Source organism: Oreochromis aureus, linkage group 13 (assembly GCF_013358895.1).
Source record: "Oreochromis aureus strain Israel breed Guangdong linkage group 13, ZZ_aureus, whole genome shotgun sequence".
NCBI classification, from domain to species: Eukaryota; Metazoa; Chordata; class Actinopteri; order Cichliformes; family Cichlidae; genus Oreochromis; species Oreochromis aureus.
The window spans coordinates 17,187,431-17,210,672 of NC_052954.1; the positions used below are offsets into that span (position 1 = coordinate 17,187,431).

Here is a 23,242-nt window from a genome sequence, read left to right on the forward strand (position 1 = left end):
CTTAGCAGCAAGCCCAGAATGAAAAACAGGTAGAGAGAAAATTTAGAAGAGAGAATAGACAGAGCAGGAGAGACACGGCTGGGAAATGACAATCAAACCGTGAATTAGAGTTTTCTTTATTTGTTCAGTTTGTTCTCAGGTAGAGGCAATATGCACTCTTTATTGCTTTAATGGCTTGGCATTTTTCAGCAGCAAGCCAAGAGTGAAAAACAGGTAGAGAGAAAATTTAGCAGAGAGAACAGGCAGAGCAGGAGAGACACGGCTTGGAAATCAAACCGCAGAGTGTTCTTTGTTCAGTTTGTTCAAAGGTTGAGGCAAAATATGCACTCTTTATTGCTTTATTGGCTTGTGCATTTCTCAGCAGCAAGCCAAAGAGTGAAAAACAGGTAGAGAGAAAATTTAGCAGAGAGAACAGAGAGAGCAGGAAAGACACGGTTTTGAAATCAAACCGTAGAGTTTTCTTTGTTTGTTCAGTTTGTTCAAAGGTTGAGGCAAAATATGCACTCTTTATTGCTTTATTGGCTTGTGCATTTCTCAGCAGCAAGCCAAAGAGTGAAAAACAGGTAGAGAGAAAATTTAGCAGAGAGAACAGACAGAGCAGGAGAGACACGGCTTTGAAATCAAACCGCAATAAGATTCTTGGTTTGGCAAAATTTCTCACAAACCACAGGGTGAAATACAGATGGAAAGAAGGCAGAGACAACAGGTGGAGCAGGACAGAGGATAGAGGGGATGGGGGGTTGGGATGTGACAGAGAAGACTGGAGATCTGGTCCTTGTTCTTCTGCACACTGTGAACAAAAAAGAAGAAAAAAATAATAATTTTATTAAAATTATATCACATGGTAATTGTATGAACTAATTGTGACTACTGAAAAGGACAAAACAAATATTGAAGCTAAACTGTTGTTGGCTGCCATGTGCAAAAAAGTTGCATAATTGGGCACTTTTAAAATAATAAATATTTATTTAAATTCAGCAATAATATTTTTAATACAAATATGATTGAGTGAATCATTAACTAATCACATGTAGTGTGACTACAAAAATGTACTGAAAAAATATTTTAGCCCAATTGTTAAGCTGCACTTATGTGTATTTATTATAAAATTGTGTTTAAAAGGTCTAGTTTGAATGAAAGATTGAACCCATCACTTTACAGCTTATATAAGTCAGATTATTTTTTTATTTTGGTATACTTCTCTTACAGTATGTGCACACCTACCAGGCAAAGCACAGATGTCAGTCAAGTTCCTGAAAGTGTAAGACGAGAAATAATATGTTAGTTGTCTGTACAGTGTTATCAGACTAACAGAAATACAAAGCCCACACGACATGATATACTGAACTTATAGTCAGCAGGGTAATTATAGAGTAATATAGCACACCAGCTGACACAGCAACCATTTTGTAATTCAAACTAATTAACTGAAGTATTTCCACTTATGTAAGGCTACTGTTAGACTGTTACTAGCATTAGCATTGCTGCTAGCGCTAGCATTCCTGCTAGCATAAGCACTTCAGTTAGTGTTAGCACTGCAGCTAGCGTTAGCATTGCAGCTAGCGTTAGCATTGCAGCTAGCATCAGCATTGCAGCTAGTGTTAGAACTGCTGGTAGTGCTAGTACTCTTACTGTTAAAACTGAGCCACAATGGTAATAATAAAGCTCATTCGTTACTTTTGTCTCACTGATCACCAATAAATATCACAGGAATATTCTTTTGTCAGTTAACAACTGCTAAGGCTAGTGTTAGCACTATAGCTAGCGTTAGCATTGTTGCTAGCATTAGCATTGAAGCTAGCGTTAGCACTGCTGCTAACAGCAAAACGTCATAAACCGATATAAATGATAGCGAAGGTTATTCTTTTTTTTCTTTCTTTATTCTTTGAACTCTATTGAACTTTAAAAAGACTTGATATGTGAGTTTAAATGTCAAACATGTATTTTTACCATCATAAAAATAAAACAGTGCAGTACCGTATTGTACTTACCACAGCAGAGAGCAAAGCGGAATGACGACAGTTGGTGCAGTGATTCGTAAAAGACCGATGAGGCGTTCAGGTAGTGCTTGGAAATTTGAGCATCAGTTTGAACAGCAATATTGAGCATATACATTTCTCTGTCATAGAGAGACAGAGGTAAAAAAAATACACAAGACTCATCAGCATACAAATTGGTACTTTTTGCCTGAGTATTAGCAAATGAGTGACATACAGAGAAAGAGGGCAACTGGCATTAAACGAGAAAATAAAAAGTATTTCATCTTGAATTGTTTTGTGGGTTTTATTTTAAGACTACTTTGAGTGTATTCGTAGGGAGAAAAAAACTATACAGACTAAAAACAGAGACATTAAATGAGATTACATCATTTAAAATGTGGGAAAATCCACTACAGACAGGTAGATGCTGTGAGCTTTAATTATCCAGTAAGAAAGGATTATTTAAAAGTCATCAACTGACTCCAACTGCCCAGATCTGAAAAACCTGTGTGCAGAAGACAAGTCCACCAATACACAATAAGCTTGAATTTAAAAGGCCAAGGAGAATGCTCTATTCAGTCGGCTTATACTAACTGCTGACATACTTTTAATCTGTGGCAAAACCCTGTGAAATCTGACTTGTTGAACCTGTTGACTTAATCTAACTCCAACCGCTTTGTTGTAACAGAAATTTTTAAGATGAATCAACAGACATTTTTACAATTAACCTTGGCAGAGTGAGACAGAGCTCGTTAAGCAGGCAGGTGTGAGCCTGGTTGCTATAGTGACTGCACCCAATGGCTCCATACACACATTCATGCCTGTGGAGTTTATTATATTGACGTGGTGACAGTGGAAAGACAGCCTGTACTTCTGATTTTCAAACAAACTTTCTGAGCCATTTTAACATTAGAGTCTATGGAAGAGTTGGAAGGAGGAGCCTGTGCATTGGTGACATTTATGAAAGAACCATAACACCTAGTACAATAATAAACACATTGGATGAAGGAGGACAGCAGTGGCTACGTTTTGAGGGTAAAATCATACCTGTAGAGCAAACGCCGCTGACACAGCAGCAGTTTTAAAAAAGATTTTAAGATTAATTTTTTTGCTCCTCTCACTCTAGCAGTTGAGCTGTCTCACTCTAGCCTCAACATTCCGTCCCATACACACCCATTATAAACTCTGAAACGGGTGAAAAAACATCATGAAACTTAAACTGGAACTGAAGAAAAAGTATAATAGATATTGAAAAGATAAATACAAATTGAATAGTTGAATGTCTTGTCTTCGTTTTAAAGTTTGAATGGTGGCTCTACGTCAATGTATGTGGAAGTAGATGCAATTTAAAGAGGAGTAAGTTGAAGGAGAATTTGAAGGGTCTCTCCATTGAAATACATGGGAAATTTTTGTTGAAAAAAGTTGAATAATTTTAAAAATATAAATGTTATGAATGAGAAAAATAGAAGCAGTCATGTCCAAAAGAAGAGGAATCTAACGGTGTTTGAATGGTTTTTCTAAGTTGAATGGTTTTGAAGGAGATAGAGTACAAAAAACGTCACGGAATCTATAATAATAATAATAAAGATTACAACAACAATAGAAAGTGCATTCACTAATCAGAAAGTGCATTTTCTGAAGAAACTGCAGTGTGAATGCTTGAATCTGAATATATGCACTGAAATGAATTAATTGCTGAATTTTAAGTTAAAAATAAAAATGTTGAATGAGATGGAAAATACAGAAATTTTCACCTGAAAACAAAAGTGCAGAACTTTTAAAGCTGATGTTCACACAGAAGAAGTTGGAAAATAGCTGAAAAGTTTTTAAATTAAAATTTGAAAAACCTAAGAAATGAGAACAGAAAATTTAGAGTCAGAAAACATCTGAATGAATATTAAAAGTTCATATTCTTTGAATCACTGAATGACTAAAGTGTAATCCCTCCACTTGGATCCACACACTTTTAAAGGTTTACATCTCTGAGCTTTGAAAGACATGCTGTTGGAAAGAGAACAACGATGGCTTTGTTTTGAGGGTAAAATGATGGCTGTAGAGCAAACACTGTGGACACAGCAGCAGTTGAAAGAGAAGTGTTTAAGATGAATCTTGGCACAGTGAGAGAGAGAGCTCGTTAGGCAGGCAGGTGTGAGCCTGGTTGCTATAGTGACTGCACCCAATGGCTCCATACACACGCACAGACATGCACCTCACTTTTGCTGCTTAAAATGAACAGAAAAGTCAGGCCCAAAACAAATCGCTCCCAAATGAAAAGTACAGGTCCTATTGACGAAATTCTTTCACCGTGAGCGGCAGCAATGTCCAGTCTACCTAATTCTCAGTTTTCATGCCTGTGGAGTTTATTATATGGACGTGGTGACAGTGTAAAGACAGCCTGCTCTTCTGATTTTCAAAGGAACTTTCTGAGCCATTTTAACATTGGAGTCTATGGAGGAGTTGGAGGGAGGAGGCTGTGCTTTGGTGACATTTATGAAAGAACCATAACACCTAGTACAATAGTAAACACATTGGATGAAAGAGGACAGCGATGGCTACGTTTTGAGGGTAAAATCAGACCTGTAGACCAAACGCTGCGTGGACACAGCAGCAGTTTTAAAAATATTTTAAGATTAATTTTTTTCCTCCTCTCACTCTAGCAGTTGAGCTGTCTCACTCTAGCCCCAACATTCCGTCCCATACACACCCATTATAAACTCTGAAACGGCTGAAAAATCATCATGAAACTTAAACTGGAACTGAAGAAAAGTATAACAGATATTGAAAAGATAAATACAAGTTGAATAGTTGAATGTCTTGTCTTCGTTTTAAAGTTTGAATGGTGGCTCTATGTCAACGTATGTGGAAGTAGATACAGTTTAAAAATGAGTAAGTTGAATGAGGATTTGAAGGGTCTCCCCATTGAAATACATGGGAAATTTTTGTTGAAAAAAGTTGAATAAAATTAAAAATATAAATGTTATAAATGAGAAAAATAGAAGCAGTCATGTCCAAAAGAAGAGGAATCTAATGGTGTTTGAATGGTTTTTCTAAGTTGAACGGTTTTGAAGGAGATAGAGTGCCAAAAATAAAATAGTACGGAATTCATAATGATATATAATAATAACTAGAAAGTGCATTTTCTGAAGAAACTGCAGTGTGAATGCTTGAATCTGAATGTATGCACTGAAATGAATTAATTGCTGAATTTTAAGTTAAAAATAAAAATGTTGAATGAGCTGGAAAATACAGAAATTTTTAACCTGAAAACAAAAAGTGCAGAACTTTTAAAAGCTGATGTTCACACAGAAGAAGTTGGAAAATAGCTGAAAAGTTTTAAATTAAAATTTGAAAAACCTAAGAAATGAGAACAGAAAATTTAGAGTCAGAAAACATCTGAATGAATATTAAAAGTTCATATTCTTTGAATCACTGAATGACTAAAATACGGTCCCTCCACTTGGATCCACACACTTTTAAAGGTTTACATCTCTGAGCTTTGAAAGACATGCTGTTGGAAAGAGAACAACGATGGCTTCGTTTTGAGGGTAAAATGATGGCTGTAGAGCAAACACTGTGGACACAGCAGCAGTTGAAAGAGAAGTGTTTAAGATGAATCTTGGCACAGTGAGAGAGAGAGCTCGTTAGGCAGGCAGGTGTGAGCCTGGTTGCTATAGTGACTGCACCCACTGGTTCCATACACACGCACACAGACATGCACCTCACTTTTGCTGCTTAAAATGAACAGAAAAGTCAGGCCCCAAACAAATCGCTCCCCAAATGAAAAGTACAGGTCCTATTGACGAAATTCTTTCACCGTGAGCGGCAGCAATGTCCAGTCTACCTAATTCTCAGTTTTCATGCCTGTGGAGTTTATTATATGGACGTGGTGACAGTGTAAAGACAGCCTGCTCTTCTGATTTTCAAAGGAACTTTCTGAGCCATTTTAACATTAGGAGTCTATGGAGGAGTTGGAGGGAGGAGGCTGTGCTTTGGTGACATTTATGAAAGAACCATAACACCTAGTACAATAGTAAACACATTGGATGAAAGAGGACAGCGATGGCTACGTTTTGAGGGTAAAATCAGACCTGTAGAGCAAACGCTGCGGACACAGCAGCAGTTTTAAAAAAGATTTTAAGATTAATTTTTTTCGCTCCTCTCACTCTAGCAGTTGAGCTGTCTCACTCTAGCCCCAACATTCCGTCCCATACACACCCATTATAAACTCTGAAACGGCTGAAAAATCATCATGAAACTTAAACTGGAACTGAAGAAAAGTATAACAGATATTGAAAAGATAAATACAAGTTGAATAGTTGAATGTCTTGTCTTCGTTTTAAAGTTTGAATGGTGGCTCTATGTCAACGTATGTTGAAGTAGATACAGTTTAAAATGAGTAAGTTGAATGAGGATTTGAAGGGTCTCCCCATTGAAATACATGGGAAATTTTGTTGAAAAAGTTGAATAATTTTAAAAATATAAATGTTATAAATGAGAAAAGTAGAAGCAGTCATGTCCAAAAGAAGAGGAATCTAACGGTGTTTGAATGGTTTTTCTAAGTTGAACGGTTTTGAAGGAGATAGATGCCAAAAACGTGCGGAATATATAATATAATAATATAAGATTTGAAGAACAATATTTTCTGAAGAAACTGCAGTGTGAATGCATTTTCTGAATCTGAATGAATATGCACTGAAATGAATTAATTGCTGAATTTTAAGTTAAAAATAAAAATGTTGAATGAGCTGGAAAATACAGAGTTTTTAACCTGAAAACAAAAGTGCAGAACTTTTGAAAGCTGATGTTCACACAGAAGAAGTTGGAAAATAGCTGAAAATGTTTTAAATGTAAATTTGGAAAACCTAAGAAATGAGAACAGAAAATTTAGAGTCAGAAAACATCTGAATGAATATTAAAAGTTCATATTCTTTGAATCACTGAATGACTAAAATGTAATCCCTCCACTTGGATCCACACAGTTTTAAAGGTTTACATCTCTGAGCTTTGAAAGACATGCTGTTGGAAAGAGAACAACGATGGCTTCGTTTTGAGGGTAAAATGATGGCTGTAGACCAAACACTGTGGACACAGCAGCAGTTGAAAGAGAAGTGTTTAAGATGAATCTTGGCACAGTGAGAGAGAGAGCTCGTTAGGCAGGCAGGTGTGAGCCTGGTTGCTATAGTGACTGCACCCAATGGCTCCATACACACGCACACACAGACATGCACCTCACTTTTGCTGCTTAAAATGAACAGAAAAGTCAGGTCGAAACAAATCGCTCCCAAATGAAAAGTACAGGTCCTATTGACGAAAATTCTTTCACCGTGAGCGGCAGCAATGTCCAGTCTACCTAATTCTCAGTTTTCATGCCTGTGGAGTTTATTATATGGACGTGGTGACAGTGTAAAACACCATGCTCTTCTGATTTTCAAACGAACCTTCTGAGCCATTTTAACATTAGAGTCTATGGAGGAGTTGGAGGGAGGAGGCTGTGCTTTGGTGACATTTATGAAAGAACCATAACACCTAGTACAATAGTAAACACATTGGATGAAAGAGGACAGCGATGGCTACGTTTTGAGGGTAAAATCATACCTGTAGAGCAAACACTGCTGGGACACAGCAGCAGTTTTAAAAAGATTTTCAGATTAATTTTTTCGCTCCTCTCACTCTAGCAGTTGAGCTGTCTCACTCTAGCCCCAACATTCCGTCCCATACACACCCATTATAAACTCTGAAACGGCTGAAAAAACATCATGAAACTTAAACTGGAACTGAAGAAAAAGTATAACAGATATTGAAAAGATAAATACAAGTTGAATAGTTGAATGTCTTGTCTTCGTTTTAAAGTTTGAATGGTGGCTCTATGTCAACGTATGTTGAAGTAGATACAGTTTGAAAATGAGTAAGTTGAATGAGGATTTGAAGGGTCTCCCCATTGAAATACATGGGAAATTTTTGTTGAAAAAAGTTGAATAATTTTAAAAATATAAATGTTATAAATGAGAAAAATAGAAGCAGTCATGTCCAAAAGAAGAGGAATCTAACGGTGTTTGAATGGTTTTTCTAAGTTGAACGGTTTTGAAGGAGATAGAGTACAAAAAACGTCGGACGATAATAAAATATAATAATAATAATAATAATAAAGATTAGAAGAACAATACTGAATGCTTTTTTACAAGCATTCACACTAATAATAATAATAATTTTCTGCATTTTCTGAAGAAACTGCAGTGTGAATGCTTGAATCTGAATATATGCACTGAAATGAATTAATTGCTGAATTTTAAGTTAAAAATGTTGAATGAGATGAAAAATACAGAAATTTTCACCTGAAAACAAAAGTGCTGAACTGCTAAAAGCTGACAAGCACAGAGAAGAAGTTGGAAAATAGCTGAAAATGTTTTAAATGTAAATTAGAAAAACCTAAGTAATGAGAACAGAAAATTTAGAGTCAGAAAACATCTGAATGAATATTAAAAGTTCATATTCTTTGAATCACTGAATGACTAAAATGTGATCCCTCACTTGGATCCACACAGTTTAAAAACTTTACATCTCTGAGCTTTGAAAGACACAGTGTTGGAAAGAGAAGAACGATGGCTTCGTTTTGAGGGTAAAATGATGTCTGTAGAGCAAACACTGTGGACACAACAGCAGTTGAAAGAGAAGTGTTTAAGATGAATCTTGGCACAGTGAGAGAGAGAGCTCATTAGGCAGGCAGGTGTGAGCCTGGTTGCTATAGTGACTGCACCCAATGGCTCCATACACACGCACACAGACATGCACCTCACTTTTGCTGCTTAAAATGAACAGAAAAGTCAGGCCCAAACAAATCCTTCCCAAATGAAAAGTACAGGTCCTATTGACGAAATTCTTTCACCGTGAGCGGCAGCAATGTCCAGTCTACCTAATTCTCAGTTTTCATGCCTGTGGAGTTTATTATATGGACGTGGTGACAGTGTAAAAACACCATGCTCTTCTGATTTTCAAACGAACCTTCTGAGCCATTTTAACATTAGAGTCTATGGAGGAGTTGGAGGGAGGAGGCTGTGCTTTGGTGACATTTATGAAAGAACCATAACACCTAGTACAATAGTAAACACATTGGATGAAAGAGGACAGCAATGGCTACGTTTTTGAGGGTAAAATCATACCTGTAGACCAAACACCGTGGACACAGCAGCAGTTTTAAAAAATATTTTAAGATTAATTTTTTTGCTCCTCTCACTCTAGCAGTTGAGCTGTCTCACTCTAGCTCCAACATTCCGTCCCATACACACCCATTATAAACTCTGAAATGGGTGAAAAAACATCATGAAACTTAAACTGGAACTGAAGAAAAGTATAATAGATATTGAAAAGATAAATACAAATTGAATAGTTGAATGTTTTGTCTTCGTTTTAAAGTTTGAATGGTGGCTCTATGTCAACGTATGTTGAAGTAGATACAGTTTAAAATGAATAAGTTGAATGAGGATTTGAAGGGTCTCCCCATTGAAATACATGGGAAATTTTGTTGAAAAAGTTAAATAAAATTAAAAATATAAATGTTAAAATGAGAAAAATAGAAGCAGTCATGTCCAAAAGAAGAGGAATCTAATGGTGTTTGAATGTTTTTTCTAAGTTGAACGGTTTTGAAGGAGATACAGTACAAAAAACGGAATATATAAGAAAATATAATATAATAATAATAAAGATTAGAAGAACATTAGAAGAATAAAGATTATAAGAACAATACTGAATGCTTTTACAAGCATTCACACTAATAATAAAGATTACAAGAACAATACTGTGAATGCTTTTACAAGCATTCACACTAATAAAAAGATTAGAAGAACAATACTGTGAATGCTTTTACAAGCATTCACACTGATAAAGATTAGAAGAACAATACTGTGAATGCTTTTACAAGCATTCACACTAATAATAATAAAGATTAGAAGAACAATACTGTGAATGCTTTTACAAGCATTCACACTAATAAAGATTAGAAGAACAATACTGTGAATGCTTTTACAAGCATTCACACTAATTAGAAGAACAATACTGTGAATGCTTTTACAAGCATTCACACTAATAATAAAGATTAGAAGAACAATACTGTGAATGCTTTTACAAGCATTCACACTAATAATAAAGATTAGAAGAACAATACTGTGAATGCTTTTACAAGCATTCACACTAATAAGTGTGAAGAATAATAAAGATTTGAAGAACAATACTGTGAATGCTTTTACAAGCATTCACACTAATAATTATTTTTTAAATAAAATTTGTAATACTAAAATTATCATAATGTATTTGTAATTGCTTAGTTTTTTAAAAAATACAAAAATGTCAGTAAGAAGTGAAGGGTTTACTTCAGGAAGAGTTCACAGTTTTAAAGTTTTAAACAGAAACAAGGGGTGAAGGACGGGCACTTTCCATTCAAGCCTAATAGCAGTTAGCTTTACAGAAAGGAAACAGACTTTATATGGAGAGGTCATTGTGGATTATGGGATGCTTCCAAACTGACAGGCATTGGAATTTTTAACCTTTTGGTAGAGAAGGTGAAGATTTTTCTCCAAAAGCTAGAGAAAAAGTTGTCAGAGGAAAACTGATCATTTATACAAATGAACCGTAGAAGGCCGACCAGTGCGTACTTTTGTATAAGCACAGTAGTAGACGCTAGAACATTCTGACATTTTTTGTTGTTAAAAACAACAATAGTTCATTTGAAAGGAGGAAAAAGGAGCAGTCACAGTCTGCAGGGCACAACGGTACACACTGCATCTGCAAGTCAAGTAGCAAACTCAAACTTTTTGGCTACCTGCAATAGATACCGTACAGTACACAAATTTCTTTGCATTTAGGCAGGTTCATTTATTCAAGTGACCCTCCAGTCGCACAGACTTGCTTTTCTTTCTCTCAGCAGATTCATTATATGACTTGTTGGTGTCAAGGGGTATGGTAAAAAGGTGAGTTTGAATAAGCATTTTAAGGAAGTTCAGAAATTGTCATAGCTGTGGTGTTTCAGTGAAAACCCTAAAAGGTTATCTATACATCATCAGGACCTAACTAAAATGAGGCGCATTGCCAATCTGCTCGTTGTGTAGCCGTTTGCAAGTCTCAAAAGTTACAGTGCTTTAAATGTCTTGTTTATCGTCACCACTAAGATTTTCTGTGACTTTGCAGGGACGTTTATAGAAGTACATGGAAAGTACAAAGTTAACATAGTCCTGATTGTAGAACTTTGAAGTTTTTCCCTCAGTGTTCCTTCCATGTGCTCATTCAGTGTTCTTCAATTCAATTCAATTCAATTCAGTTTTATTTATATAGTGCCAAATCACAACAACAGTCACGTCAAGGCGCCTTATATTGTAAGGTAGACCCTACAATAATACAAGTTTTCAGTTTAATATGAAGGTTTCTCAGTATTGCATTAACACAAATGCATTTGCAAATGCAGAAAAACAGCTACACAATGAAATACACTCAATACATATATTACTCATTTTACAGACTGTGAAAACCTCTTTCCAACTGCACCTATGGTTGCACTGGACTATCGATCCAACCTGAATGGAATGGCTGTACCATCCAATGATACCTGTTTTGAAAGGGAATCTACCAAAAAGTATAACTAGAAAAAAAAAGTAAGGACAGTGGTCTTTGGCCACCTTTTTGAGGGTGAAAAATTGTTTCTTTGGGTTTCACAGTGGATCCAAACTGTAACTGTTGTCAGTTCATCTTTACTGAAAGATAACTTTGCTGTCTACACATGTCAAAATGTTTTGTGTTGTGGTCTGTTTGTTAACAGTTAAATGTTGAAGCACAGAAAGTAGAGACTCCTAATTGTTTAATAGATGTCAATTGTACTGTGAGTGAGAGGATTGTGATTACAATACAACAAAAAGTCAGTCGATTATCTTTATGTTCAGATACATATAAAAATCCATTTTACAGTTGATATAATTAAAAATGAACAGTAAATTGTCAATAATCTAATGATAATCTCAGTCACTGTTTTAAGTACTTTACTTAGTTTACGTATATATTTTATGGGTAGTATATAATTTTTTTTTGCATTAAATATGGAATAAAAGTACATGAACTGCTAATAACAACTAATAACAGTATTTTAATGCAATTTTAAGCCTGATATAATTGTATTACAACAGTGTCTGACCTTATTTTTAGGCGATTTTGTTGTTTTTACACCTATAAATTATATTCAATATATACAATCTGTAAATGTATATAAGATTTCTTGTAAGTTTAAAGCTACAATCTTAATTTACTGTCCTGTAAAACAAAACAGAAATGCTGTATATTTTAATTATAGAAAATTTCTGTATTTTTAACATCAAACACATTTTCCATTATTTTACTATATTATTCTGATGCGTTGTGTAGAGATTAAAAGGATATTTTGCTGCTATTTCTGCTGCTATTTTTTATGATCATTATTACTATTCCATTAATTATTAATATTGATATTGCATTTAGATGTTTAAACATATTGGCACCCAATTAAGCTTTTATGACAGGTCCAAGAAGAACCACTTTAAACTGTTGAGTTGAATCTATAATTCTAAATGCTTTTTAATGTTCCTATAATCTTAAATGTTTCTGTGCAGAATGCAGGGACAGGAAATATACTCTGTGCAAAAGGAGACAGGAAACGCCAGGCTTTGCAAAAGTGAAACTGAAAGCCGAGTCTGAGTGCAAGTATTTTGAGCAGGTTATTTTATTACGCATTTATATCTTTGATTAAGCTTTGATTAAGCTTTAAGTAGTTGTATTAGATTGAAACATTTGTTTTATACATTTTATATATCAGTCAAGATTATTACACACATACACACACATAGTTTCAGTTGTGTACGTGCTGGCCTTCTGTCTGGTGGAAAGGTTACAAGGTTTAGCTGATGAAGTGAAGGGTGAAACAGAGGGCAGCAGAAGCTGACACCCACATACACACACATATTAGGTAGACTCATTTATATAGGTAAGAGTTTAATTATGTTTTGCTTGCAACTGCAAAGTTGTGCCTGCATGAGTGACAGTTTGTGCAGAACGTGGGCCTGATGTTCCAGAAGATAAGCCTGGGCAGGATGGTGACAGGAAGCACCTGGGTTCGAGCCGAAGACGGTGTTCTTTAAACTGTGTCAAGGGTTGACTGAACGGTTGTGGTTTTGGATTGACGTATGCTGTATTGAGTCTGCCTGGCAACAGAAACCCTATAAAGTCTTTGTTCTGACTATTGTAAGACAGTTCAACACTGAATCTGCACAGTGTTGGCTCCACATGTGTATTCATTAAAATGTCGTCTAATTGCACCCGGCAGGATCTGTGGTTATTATTTTTGGATTCCTCCTCAATTTCTGAACCCTTAACAGTTGACTGCATGTCGAGGTGGCAAACCCTAACCCTACTCAAGTAAATAATTAAAAAAAAAGACAAAAAAGCACTTCTAAAACTACTTTAATTGCACCATGTTCATTTACTCTTGAGCTGCTGTAACATGAATCAAATTGCTGAATTGCCACCTCAGCATGTAGTCAAGTTCTACAGAGTCTTGCTAATGACCTACTGAATTTTATTCAGATGTGTGGCAGCAGGGACACATGGAAAAGTTTCAGGACACCGGCCATCGAGGACTGGAGTTCGGCACCTGTGTTCTAGGCCATAACATGGAAAAAAATAAACATTTTTGAAAGGGTCAATGTAAGAAAAGATTCAACAGCAAAGGTGTACAAAGAAGCTAATGAAGCTAATGAAGCTGGTGAAAATTTTCTATTAAGGTCAAAAACACCAAGAGGCCTGTCTCTGTGAGTTTCTTATAAATGCATATACTGTGTATGAAATGTTCTAACATGGAAAGGACAAGTGATCACAGCAAAGGGGCAAAGAGATGTGTCATTCCAGCACTATGTATGTTAAGCAAAAATGGAAGCATCTGTTATCACTTCTCCAAAACCTTGAAGGGAAGAACTCAGTTTGTTTTCCCATGAAAACTTAAAAACACAGTACTGGTTAAAATCTAATATAAAACATTATGAAAAGACATTTTTAATGGAATAATATGATTTATTCTCCTGTCTGGTCTGTGTTTTCTTCCTTCAGCTTGTGGTGTCTCTGTTGTTCCTGACGGCCATAGCACACCTGGGAGTCACACTAGGAGAAGATTTTGGTCCAAACAGTGACCAATCTTCAAAAAATGCTGGTGTATACTACGCAAATCCGGTTTTATTTGCAGTCACATGGGTAAATAGAGCAACCTTTATATTTAATTATTTAAATTTGAAAGGATGTGTTTTTTATGTTGTGATGTGTCTTCTTTGTTAGATCCTTATCCTGCTCTGCCATGAAGGATTACGACGGGAAGGAGCAATAGACTCTGCCTCTCTTTTCCTCTTCTGGTTACTCCTTGTAGTGTGTGACGTCTTTCCTTTCCAGACCCTCCTACGAGAGGCTCTCAGACTGGTATGAGTGAAGACATGTGATCAAGTTGGATTAAAGTAGAAGACAAATAGTAGATTTACTCAGACATGGTGCAATAACTTGATATGATTGACTTTTAACTCTCCATATTTTGAGTAACACACCATTTTCATTTTTCTTCGGGACCCTTTAAAGTTTTTCTTTCTCTCATTTTTGGTATTCAGGGCGAGGTCCGTGATGTCCCACGTTTCAGCCTTTTCTACATTTCTTTTGGGCTTGAACTGATTGCACTAGTTCTTTCTACTGTGGCTGATATCCCCCCAGAAGCTAAAGACCTTATAAAAAAGGTACCCTTTATTTGTTATTCATTTTTGTTTGTTTGTTTTCAGAGGGCAAAATTCATAAGCATAGATTAAATAAGATAAACTGAACCTTGTTTTATCCACAGAATCCTGAAGCAGGTGCACCATTTTTGAGCAGAATCACGTTCAACTGGTTAAACAGGTAACATTAAAGTCAGTATAGCACGAATCTTAACATCATCTACATATGTGCTCCGTGTCTTCAAAGTTCTCTTTGTTTTTACAGTATGGTTTTAAAAGGCTACAAACAACCTCTGGTTCAGGAGGACATGTGGGATCTGAATGAGAGTGATAGCACTGCTTTCATCAATGAGCGTTTCCAGCATTTCATGAAGCCTGAGTTGGATGCAGCTAGGGTCCGCTTCCAGAACAAGATGAAAAAGAAATCAGCTAAAACCAGAGACAGTGCCCAGGAAGACCCACAGCAAAGTGGCCTTTCCAGTGGTCTGGGGAAAGGTGTGAGTCAGGATGTACTAATGATGGTGAGAGCATTCAAACAAAAACACTTCCACACACATGTACATAATATTGAGCTACAGTCCAAACACATTTCACCAACACCATGACCGCCTTTTAAAGATCCCAGATACTAGGTTGTCGCTGAACAAATCTCATCAACTGTGCTTGAATGATCGATCTGTTCTTTTAGGAGGAAAGGGGGAAGACAGAAGATGAAAAGAAGAAAAAGGACAATAAGGAGGAAGAGAACTATCCCAGTTCATGGCTGATTACCACCATTTATAAGACCTTTAAAAGGATTCTGATTGAATCTGTCTGCTTCAAACTTCTGCAGGATGTGTTAACATTTGTCAGTCCTCAGCTTCTTAAGTGAGTAAGATATTAGAGAACGTTACAGAAATAAAACAACAGATTTAAGAGAAGAACAATGTTATGCTTGTACAATGTCGCTGGACTTAAACCAACAACTCAGCTGTGTTGTACCCTGTAGTGGACTACAATGGTCTCTTAATAGTCCACTGTTCTGACTTTCTAAAGCATATTTTTCAATAAGACAATCAAATTACTTTTTTTTGTTTAATTTTACTTGCTATTACCTTGTAAAATCCTGTGTTAACTATTCACTATTGTCAATCTGTGGGACCAGCACCTCAGTACAAGAAGTCTGGGTCAGCTCTCTGTTTAAGAAGTTCTCATCGCTGTATGTATTACCCAGCAGGCAATGCAGAGTTCAGATGGGGCTGATGTAGCTGAGGGGGCTCGCCCAGCTTTAATAGTCTCAAAATCATCCGAATGTCTTCCCTGCTTTTCTGATGAAAGCCGGGGACCTGAGTAGCCTTGTAGTCCTGGCCTCCGTCAGGCACATAGTTACAGCAGCTCTCCTCTTTATTGGTGCACTTGGTATTTAAGTGGGTTAGCTTTAGGGGGCTTGACAGTAGGCCTCAAGGGTATGTTATGTGTAAAGGGCTGAAGTAACCTGTAAGAGCTATTTACATTAAAATGGGATAATACTCAGATTTTTACCTGTTCTGTTTCACAACGGGTTAAAAGGTGAATATCCACAATTTAGACTTTAATTGCAGGAAATTTTAGTGACTTCATGCCGATTTTGTTCTTAACATTGGAGAGGAGACAGTCACATCCAGGTCTGAAGTTATGCTTATCTCAGTGTTCTGTATTAATGAAAATCATTCAACAGGAGAGCATTCCCTGGATATTCTAACCCCCGGGAATACAAAGGACATTCAAATCTTCTCAAAATTATAATACACAGGGAAAATCGGGAAGTTACAATCCACCAACAATGGAAGTCAAACCCTCTTCAAAGTTAATAATCCAACACACGGCACAGACAAGCAGAAAAAAAGTCCCCAAAAATACAAAACCAATCTTCTGAACTGTTCATCTCACAGCAGATGAGGGGAAGAACAAAGAATGCTTCTGGGCGCTCTCTTTTATACTCTGCCAAGTGCCTGTTTGCCTCCCCTTCTTTCTCCTCCTTTCTAGCAAATAACTATCACTATTAACTAACAGCTAAATGACATATTAATTCTGATTCTGCTTTTAACCGTTACAATACTAAAGGTCTAAGCCAGATCATGTCTACAGACACAAAATCTAGACTCTTCCACTACTTAAACTACATTTCTCATTTGACATATTGATCAAATTTATATTTAGATTTATCTTTAAACAAAAATAAAGAAAGATTTTAAAAAATGAAGATAAAAATAAAGATTAAAACTATAAATCATGTTTTTTTTTAAAATGGATGTTAAACCTTTTTCACCCTCTCCCAGATCTGATGAGAAGAAACAACACTAGTCATTGATAACCAATAACAGGAGTGCCAGGATGAAACGAGGACATTGTTAGATTAGTGCTGAAGATGAAGCAGGAGATTAGCATGTTTACTTCTTTTTTTCTGTTTTTTCTAGATTGATGATCTCGTTCACTCAGGACAAATCCAGATATGCCTGGGAGGGCTATTTGTATGCAGTGTTGCTGATGGTGGTGGCTCTGCTACAGTCTCTGACCCTACAGCAGTATTTCCAGCGCTGCCATGTGCTGGGGATGAAGGTTCGCACTGCACTTATGGCTGCTGTGTATAAAAAGGTAAAAGCAGGAGTGACAGAACACCATTTATTGACATTGTTGTAAAAAAAAATCAAATGCTGTATAATATAAATTACTGTTACACATTAGAAGAAAAGAATTACTAGTCATAATTTTCTGCTTAAGTCAGTTGTCAGATTTTTCAGTTTTAAAAAACTTTTATCAGCACATACTTGCCACAGAAAAATCACCTGTGTTAGTCTGTAGCTCGAGTTTCCATCAATACGTTTACTAATGATCTCAATGATTAATTTTGTGAGTTCTCAGTCACTACTGGTGAAGACCCTGATTGTATAGCCAATCAGAATACATCATTTTTGTTTTTATGAAGTTTTATTAAGTTTTACCAAATCTTGGAAATCAGGCAATTAAGAAAATACTCCTTCTGACACATCAAAAACTATTTATATTATTTCTAAAAGAAAATGAGCTTTGCTTTCTTCAATATATAGGGTAAGACTAGGGTTATGGGGGGCGTTAAAGTGACATGAAGATCCATCTCCTGCTTTGCACATATACAAAAACATACAGAGTAAGAAAAAATATCAGTTATATGCTTCTCTTACTTAATTTCCACCCCACTTTCTAATTAATAAGCCCTTTTTATCCCTTTCCTAAGGCATTAGTGGTGTCCAATGATACTCGTAAGGAGTCAACAGTAGGGGAAATGGTGAACCTGATGTCAGCAGATGCCCAGCGCTTCAATGATGTGACCACCTTTATCCACCTGCTGTGGTCCTGCCCTCTGCAGATCATCATATCCATTGTTTTCCTGTGGCTGGAGTTAGGACCTTCTGTGTTGGCAGGACTGGGAGTCATGGTGTTACTAATTCCAACCAATGCACTGCTAGCAGCCAAGGCCAGAAAACTACAGGTCAGGGGAAATACTTTCCAAATCTTCTTTGCTTCTGTAAACCTCTGTGAGAGATTCTAAATCAAATAATCAAGATGAGATTAAACTGCAAATTTTAATGTTTCCTCTCCGTGAATCGCTACCTTATCGTGGTGGAGGGGTTTGTGTGTCACAGGGATCCCAGGGGCTATGTTGTCTGGGGGCTTTTGCCCCCTGGTAGGGTCTCCCATGGCAAATTGGTCCTGGGTGAGGGACCAGACAAAGAGCGATTCAGAAGACCCGTATGAAAAGAACATCGAGGGAACAGTTTACCCTGCCCGGGATAGGGTTACCGGGCAGTCAGACATGGTGAAAAATGTATACTGTGAAGAGTTTCTGGAGGGGGACACTACTAAGGTTGCCCTGATTTCAAATGTGTAGACTCTTGCCTTGAGTAATTACAAGTCTTATTACCAATCAATACAACAGGACGGTAGATGAAATAGATTTCAAGTTGAGCTCGCCCGAGGGCGAGCGTCTGGTGGCCGGGCCTTAGTCCATGGGGCCCGGCCGGGCACAGCCCGAAGAGGAGACATGGGCCCATCCTCCCGCAGGCCCACCACCCGCAGGAGGCGCCATAGGGGTCGGGTGCAATGTGTGTCGGGCGGCGGACAGGAGCGGAGGCCCTGGCGGACCGATCCCCGGCTGCCAAGACTGGCAATAGGGACATGGAATGTCACCTCTCTGGTGGGGAAGGAGCCTGAGTTAGTGCGTGAGGTTGAGAAGTACCGGCTAGATATAGTCGGGCTCACCTCTACGCATGGCTTGGGCTCTGGAACTAGTCTCCTGGAGAGGGGCTGGACTCTGTCTCAGTCTGGAGTTGCCCCTGGTGAGAGGCGGCGGGCTGGGGTGGGTATTCTAATATCCCCCGGCTTGCTGCCGGTGCGTTGGGGTTTTTCCCGGTGGATGAGAGGGTTTGTTCCCTGCGCCTCAGGGTCGGGGAACGGGTCCTGACTGTCGTCTGCGCTTATGCGCCGAGTGGCAGTTCAGAGTACCCAGCCTTCTTAGAGTCCCTGGGGGTGCTGGAAGGTGCCCCACCTGGAGACTCTGTTGTCCTACTGGGAGACTTCAATGCTCATGTGGGTAACGACAGCGAGACCTGGAGGGGCGTGATTGGGAGGAACGGCCTCCTGATCTGAACCAGTGGTGTTTTGTTATTGGACTTCTGTGCAAATCACAGTTTGGCCATAACGAACACCTTGTTCGAACATAAGAGTGTCCATAAGTGCACGTGGCACCAGGATGCTCTAGGCCGCAGGTCGATGATCGATTTTGTAATCGTATCACCAGACCTGCGACCATATGTCCTGGACACTCGGGTAAAGAGAGGGGCTGAGCTGTCAACTGATCACCACCTGGTGGTGAGTTGGATCAGGTGGCGGGGAGGACGCTGGACAGACCCGATGCACCTAAACGCGTGAGTGAGGGTGTGCTGGGAACGTCTAGCAGAGGCCCCAGTCCGCGAGATCTTCAACGCACACCTCCGGCAGAGCTTCAACAACATTCCGAGGGAGACTGGGGACATTGAGTCCGAATGGACCATGTTCAGCGTCTCCATTGCCGGGCTTGCTGCATTGAGCTGCGGCCGCAAGGTGGTTGGTGCCTGCCGTGGTGGTAATCCCCGAACCAAATGGTGGACACCAGAGGTGAAGGGAGCCACCAGGCTGAAGAAGGAGTCCTATCGGGCTTGGTTAGCCTGTGGGACTCCAGAGGCAGTCGACAGGTATCGACAGGCCAAGCAGAATGCGGCTCGGGCAGTGGCTGAAGCAAAAACTTCGGGTGTGGGAGGAGTTCGGAGAGGCCATGGAAAAGACTTTCGGACTGCCTCGAAGAGATTCTGGCAAACCGTCAGGCGTCTCAGGAGGGAAAGCGGTGCTCTACCTGCACTGTGTATAGTGCTGGCGGTGCGCTGCTGCTGACGTCGACTGAGAAAATTGTCAGACGGTGGAAGGAATACTTGAGAGGACCTCCTTAATCCCACTGACACGTCTTCCGAGGAGGAAGCAGAGTCTGGGGATGAAGGAATGACCCGCCAATTTCTGGGGTCGAGGTCACTGAGGCAGTTAAACAACTCCTCGGTGGCAGAGCCCCTGGTGTTGATGAGGTCCGCCCGAGTTCCTGAAGGCTCTGGACGTTGTAGGGCTGTCCTGGCTGACACGCCTCTACAATGTTGCGTGGAGATCAGGGGCAGTACCCCTGGACTGGCAGACCGGGGTGGTGGTCCCCATCTTTAAGAAGGGAGACCGGAGGGTGTGTTCCAACTACAGGGGATCACACTCCTCAGCCTCCTGGGAAAGTCTACGCCAGGGTGCTGGAAAGGAGAGTTCGTCCGTTAGTCGAACCTCGGATACAGGAGGAACAATGCGGTTTTCGTCCTGGTCGCAGAACACTGGACCAGCTCTTTATCCTCTCGAGGATACTTGAGGGTGCATGGGAGTTTGCCCAACCAGTCTACATGTGTTTTGTGGACTTGGAGAAGGCATTCGACCGTGTCCCTCGGGGTGTCCTGTGGGAGGTGTTGCGGGAGTATGGGGTGTCTGGCCCACTGCTACGGGCCATTCGATCCCTATACAACCGTTGTAAGAGTTTGGTTCGCATTGCGGCAATAAGTCGGACTTGTTTCCGGTGGGTGATGGGCTCCGCCAGGCTGCCCTTTATCACCGATTCTGTTCATAATTTTATGGACAGGATTTCTAGGCGCAGCCAAGTGGCGGAGGGCTTTCACTTGGTGGCCTCAGAATCTCATCTCTGCTTTTTGCGGATGATGTGGTTCTGATGGCTTCATCGGTGGGGGCCTCCAGCTCGCACTGGAACAGTTCGCAGCCGAGTGTGAAGCAGCGGGAATGAGGATCAGCACCTCCAAATCTGAGGCCATGGTTCTCAGCCGAAAAAAGGGTGGAGTGCCCACTCCGGGTCGGGATGAGTTCCTGCCCCAAGTGGAGGAGTTTAAGTATCTCGGGGTCTTGTTCGCGAGTGATGGGAGAAGGGAGCCGGAGATCGACAGACGGATTGGTGCTGCGGCTGCAGTGATGCGGACGCTGCACCGGTCCGTCGTGGTGAAGAGGGAGCTGAGTGTGGCGAAGCTCTCAATTTACCGGTCGATCTACGTCCCGACCCTCACCTATGGCCACGAGCTGTGGGTAGTGACCGAAAGAACGAGATCGCGGATACAAGCGGCAGAAATGAGCTTCCTCCGAAGGGTGGCTGGCCTCTCCCTTAGAGATAGGGTGAGAAGTTCGGCCATCCGGGAGGGGCTCAGAGAGAGCCGCTGCTCCTCCACATCGAAAGGAGCCAGTTGAGGTGGTTCGGGCATCTGACAAGGATGCCCCTGGGCGCCTCCTGGGTGAGGTGTTCGGGCATGTCCCACCGGGAGAGGCCCAGGGCAGACCCAGGATGCGCTGGAGAGATTATATCTCGGCTGGCCTGGGAACGCCTTTGGTGTTCCCCGGATGAGCTGGAGGAGGTGGCTGGGAGAGGGAGGTCTGGGCTTCTCTGCTTAGGCTGCTGCCCCCGCGACCCGACCTCGGATAAAGCGGATGAGGATGGATGGATGGATGGATTTTAATGTTTTATTCAAAATGTTTAACTAAAGTATTGGATTGATTGTTTATGTCATGGTCTGCATGGCAGCCCGTCGGGATGTGAGGAATGAGGACCCAAACGCTGGACTCTTTATGATGAACAGTGCATTTATTTACAGTGCTGTAAATAGTTCACACAATAAATTGAATAAGTTTTATTCAAGATGTTTAACTAAAGTATTGCATTGACTGTTTAATAGATTTTTATACAGTCCCCCTCTTTCAGAGGCTCAAAAGTAGTTGGACAATTGAGTGACGCAGCATGCAGGCTCAGCCACGTGTCTCACAGACAACATACAGATTTGTTCTCATAGACCAGTCTCCCTTCTATAAAAAGACCAATTTCTTTGGGGTTTAATTAATATTAACATTAATGTGAAGAAAGTGATCTCAGTAACTTTGAACACGTGATTCTTGCTGGTGAAAAAGTTAGTTTTTTATTTTCATATGAATTACACAGAATAAATTGCTGTTCAAAACACTTTATTTAAGTATTTCCTTATTGCCTGTTTAACATGAGCTACATTGTGTCTCTTTTCAGATAGAGAACATGAAGTTTAAAGATAAGAGAATGAAAATCATGAATGAAATTCTAAATGGGATCAAGGTGAGCTCTTTTGTTCAGTGTATCCATGGTGTATGTAGATGCCTTCCTTACATCTAAGGCTTTGATGCTTCATGAAACTGCAGTGACGTCATGAACCATAAGTGCTCTGCTGCCCCACCCTTCCTTCTGCCTCACTGCCTCCTCCCTGTCTTTTTCTTTTGTCTCTCACCAGATTCTGAAGCTGTATGCTTGGGAGCCATCCTTCCAGAAGCAGGTGGAAGACATTAGAGGGGAAGAACTAAAAGTCATGAAGAAGTTTGCCTACCTGACATCCGTCTCTACCTTTATCTTCAGCTCTGCTCCAGCTCTGGTGAGTTCTGTGAAGGGATGTCATTGTAGAGACTAGAATCAAATGGTAAACAACCTTTTTTCCTAAACTGTCTGTACTTGCAGGTTTCTCTGGCCATGTTTGCAGTATTTGTTAGTGTGAGCAAGGATAATGTGTTAACTGCTGAGAAAGCTTTTACTTCCATCTCTCTCTTCAACATCCTCCGATCTCCTCTTGCCATGCTGCCCATGCTCATTGCTTCCATTGTGCAAGTAAGTGAACAGACCTACATGAGACACATGTATCAAGCCTGTGATAAAATCAAACTTAACCTGTTCTTTGAATTTGCAGACAGCAGTGTCTAAGAAGCGCCTGGAGAAGTTTCTGGCAGGGGAAGACATCGACAGTGACATTGTGCACCAAGACCCCAGTTTCAGTATGTTCAGCATAAGAATTTGAACTTGTTCTACAGCTGAAGACTGAAGCTTACTCACAGTTTCTTACATGTGCAGATCATCTGTTAAGCTCTGTCTTGGTCTGTGTTCATTTT

General features: G+C 39.6%; 1 protein-coding gene and 1 long non-coding RNA gene across 2 annotated transcripts in view; one reads left to right on the plus strand and one right to left on the minus strand.

Moving 5' to 3' along the window:
- The window catches only part of LOC116335146 (canalicular multispecific organic anion transporter 1-like), a 146,562-nt gene that overhangs the window by 93,947 nt on the left and 29,373 nt on the right, over positions 1-23,242 (plus strand). Inside the window, exons 3-14 of the mRNA XM_039621455.1 lie at positions 14,091-14,231; positions 14,313-14,450; positions 14,633-14,755; positions 14,857-14,912; positions 14,997-15,252; positions 15,420-15,598; positions 17,167-17,344; positions 17,964-18,218; positions 22,359-22,424; positions 22,597-22,734; positions 22,818-22,964; positions 23,044-23,128. Coding sequence (XP_039477389.1) covers positions 14,091-14,231; positions 14,313-14,450; positions 14,633-14,755; positions 14,857-14,912; positions 14,997-15,252; positions 15,420-15,598; positions 17,167-17,344; positions 17,964-18,218; positions 22,359-22,424; positions 22,597-22,734; positions 22,818-22,964; positions 23,044-23,128 — 1,762 coding nt within the window. The remainder of the gene's footprint in view (positions 1-14,090; positions 14,232-14,312; positions 14,451-14,632; positions 14,756-14,856; positions 14,913-14,996; positions 15,253-15,419; positions 15,599-17,166; positions 17,345-17,963; positions 18,219-22,358; positions 22,425-22,596; positions 22,735-22,817; positions 22,965-23,043; positions 23,129-23,242) is intronic.
- Positions 487-2,293, minus strand: LOC120443245. Its single transcript, XR_005615273.1, has 3 exons — positions 1,992-2,293; positions 1,225-1,253; positions 487-790 (listed from the first exon to the last, which is right to left on the minus strand). It is a non-coding gene; the product is annotated as an uncharacterized LOC120443245 (long non-coding RNA).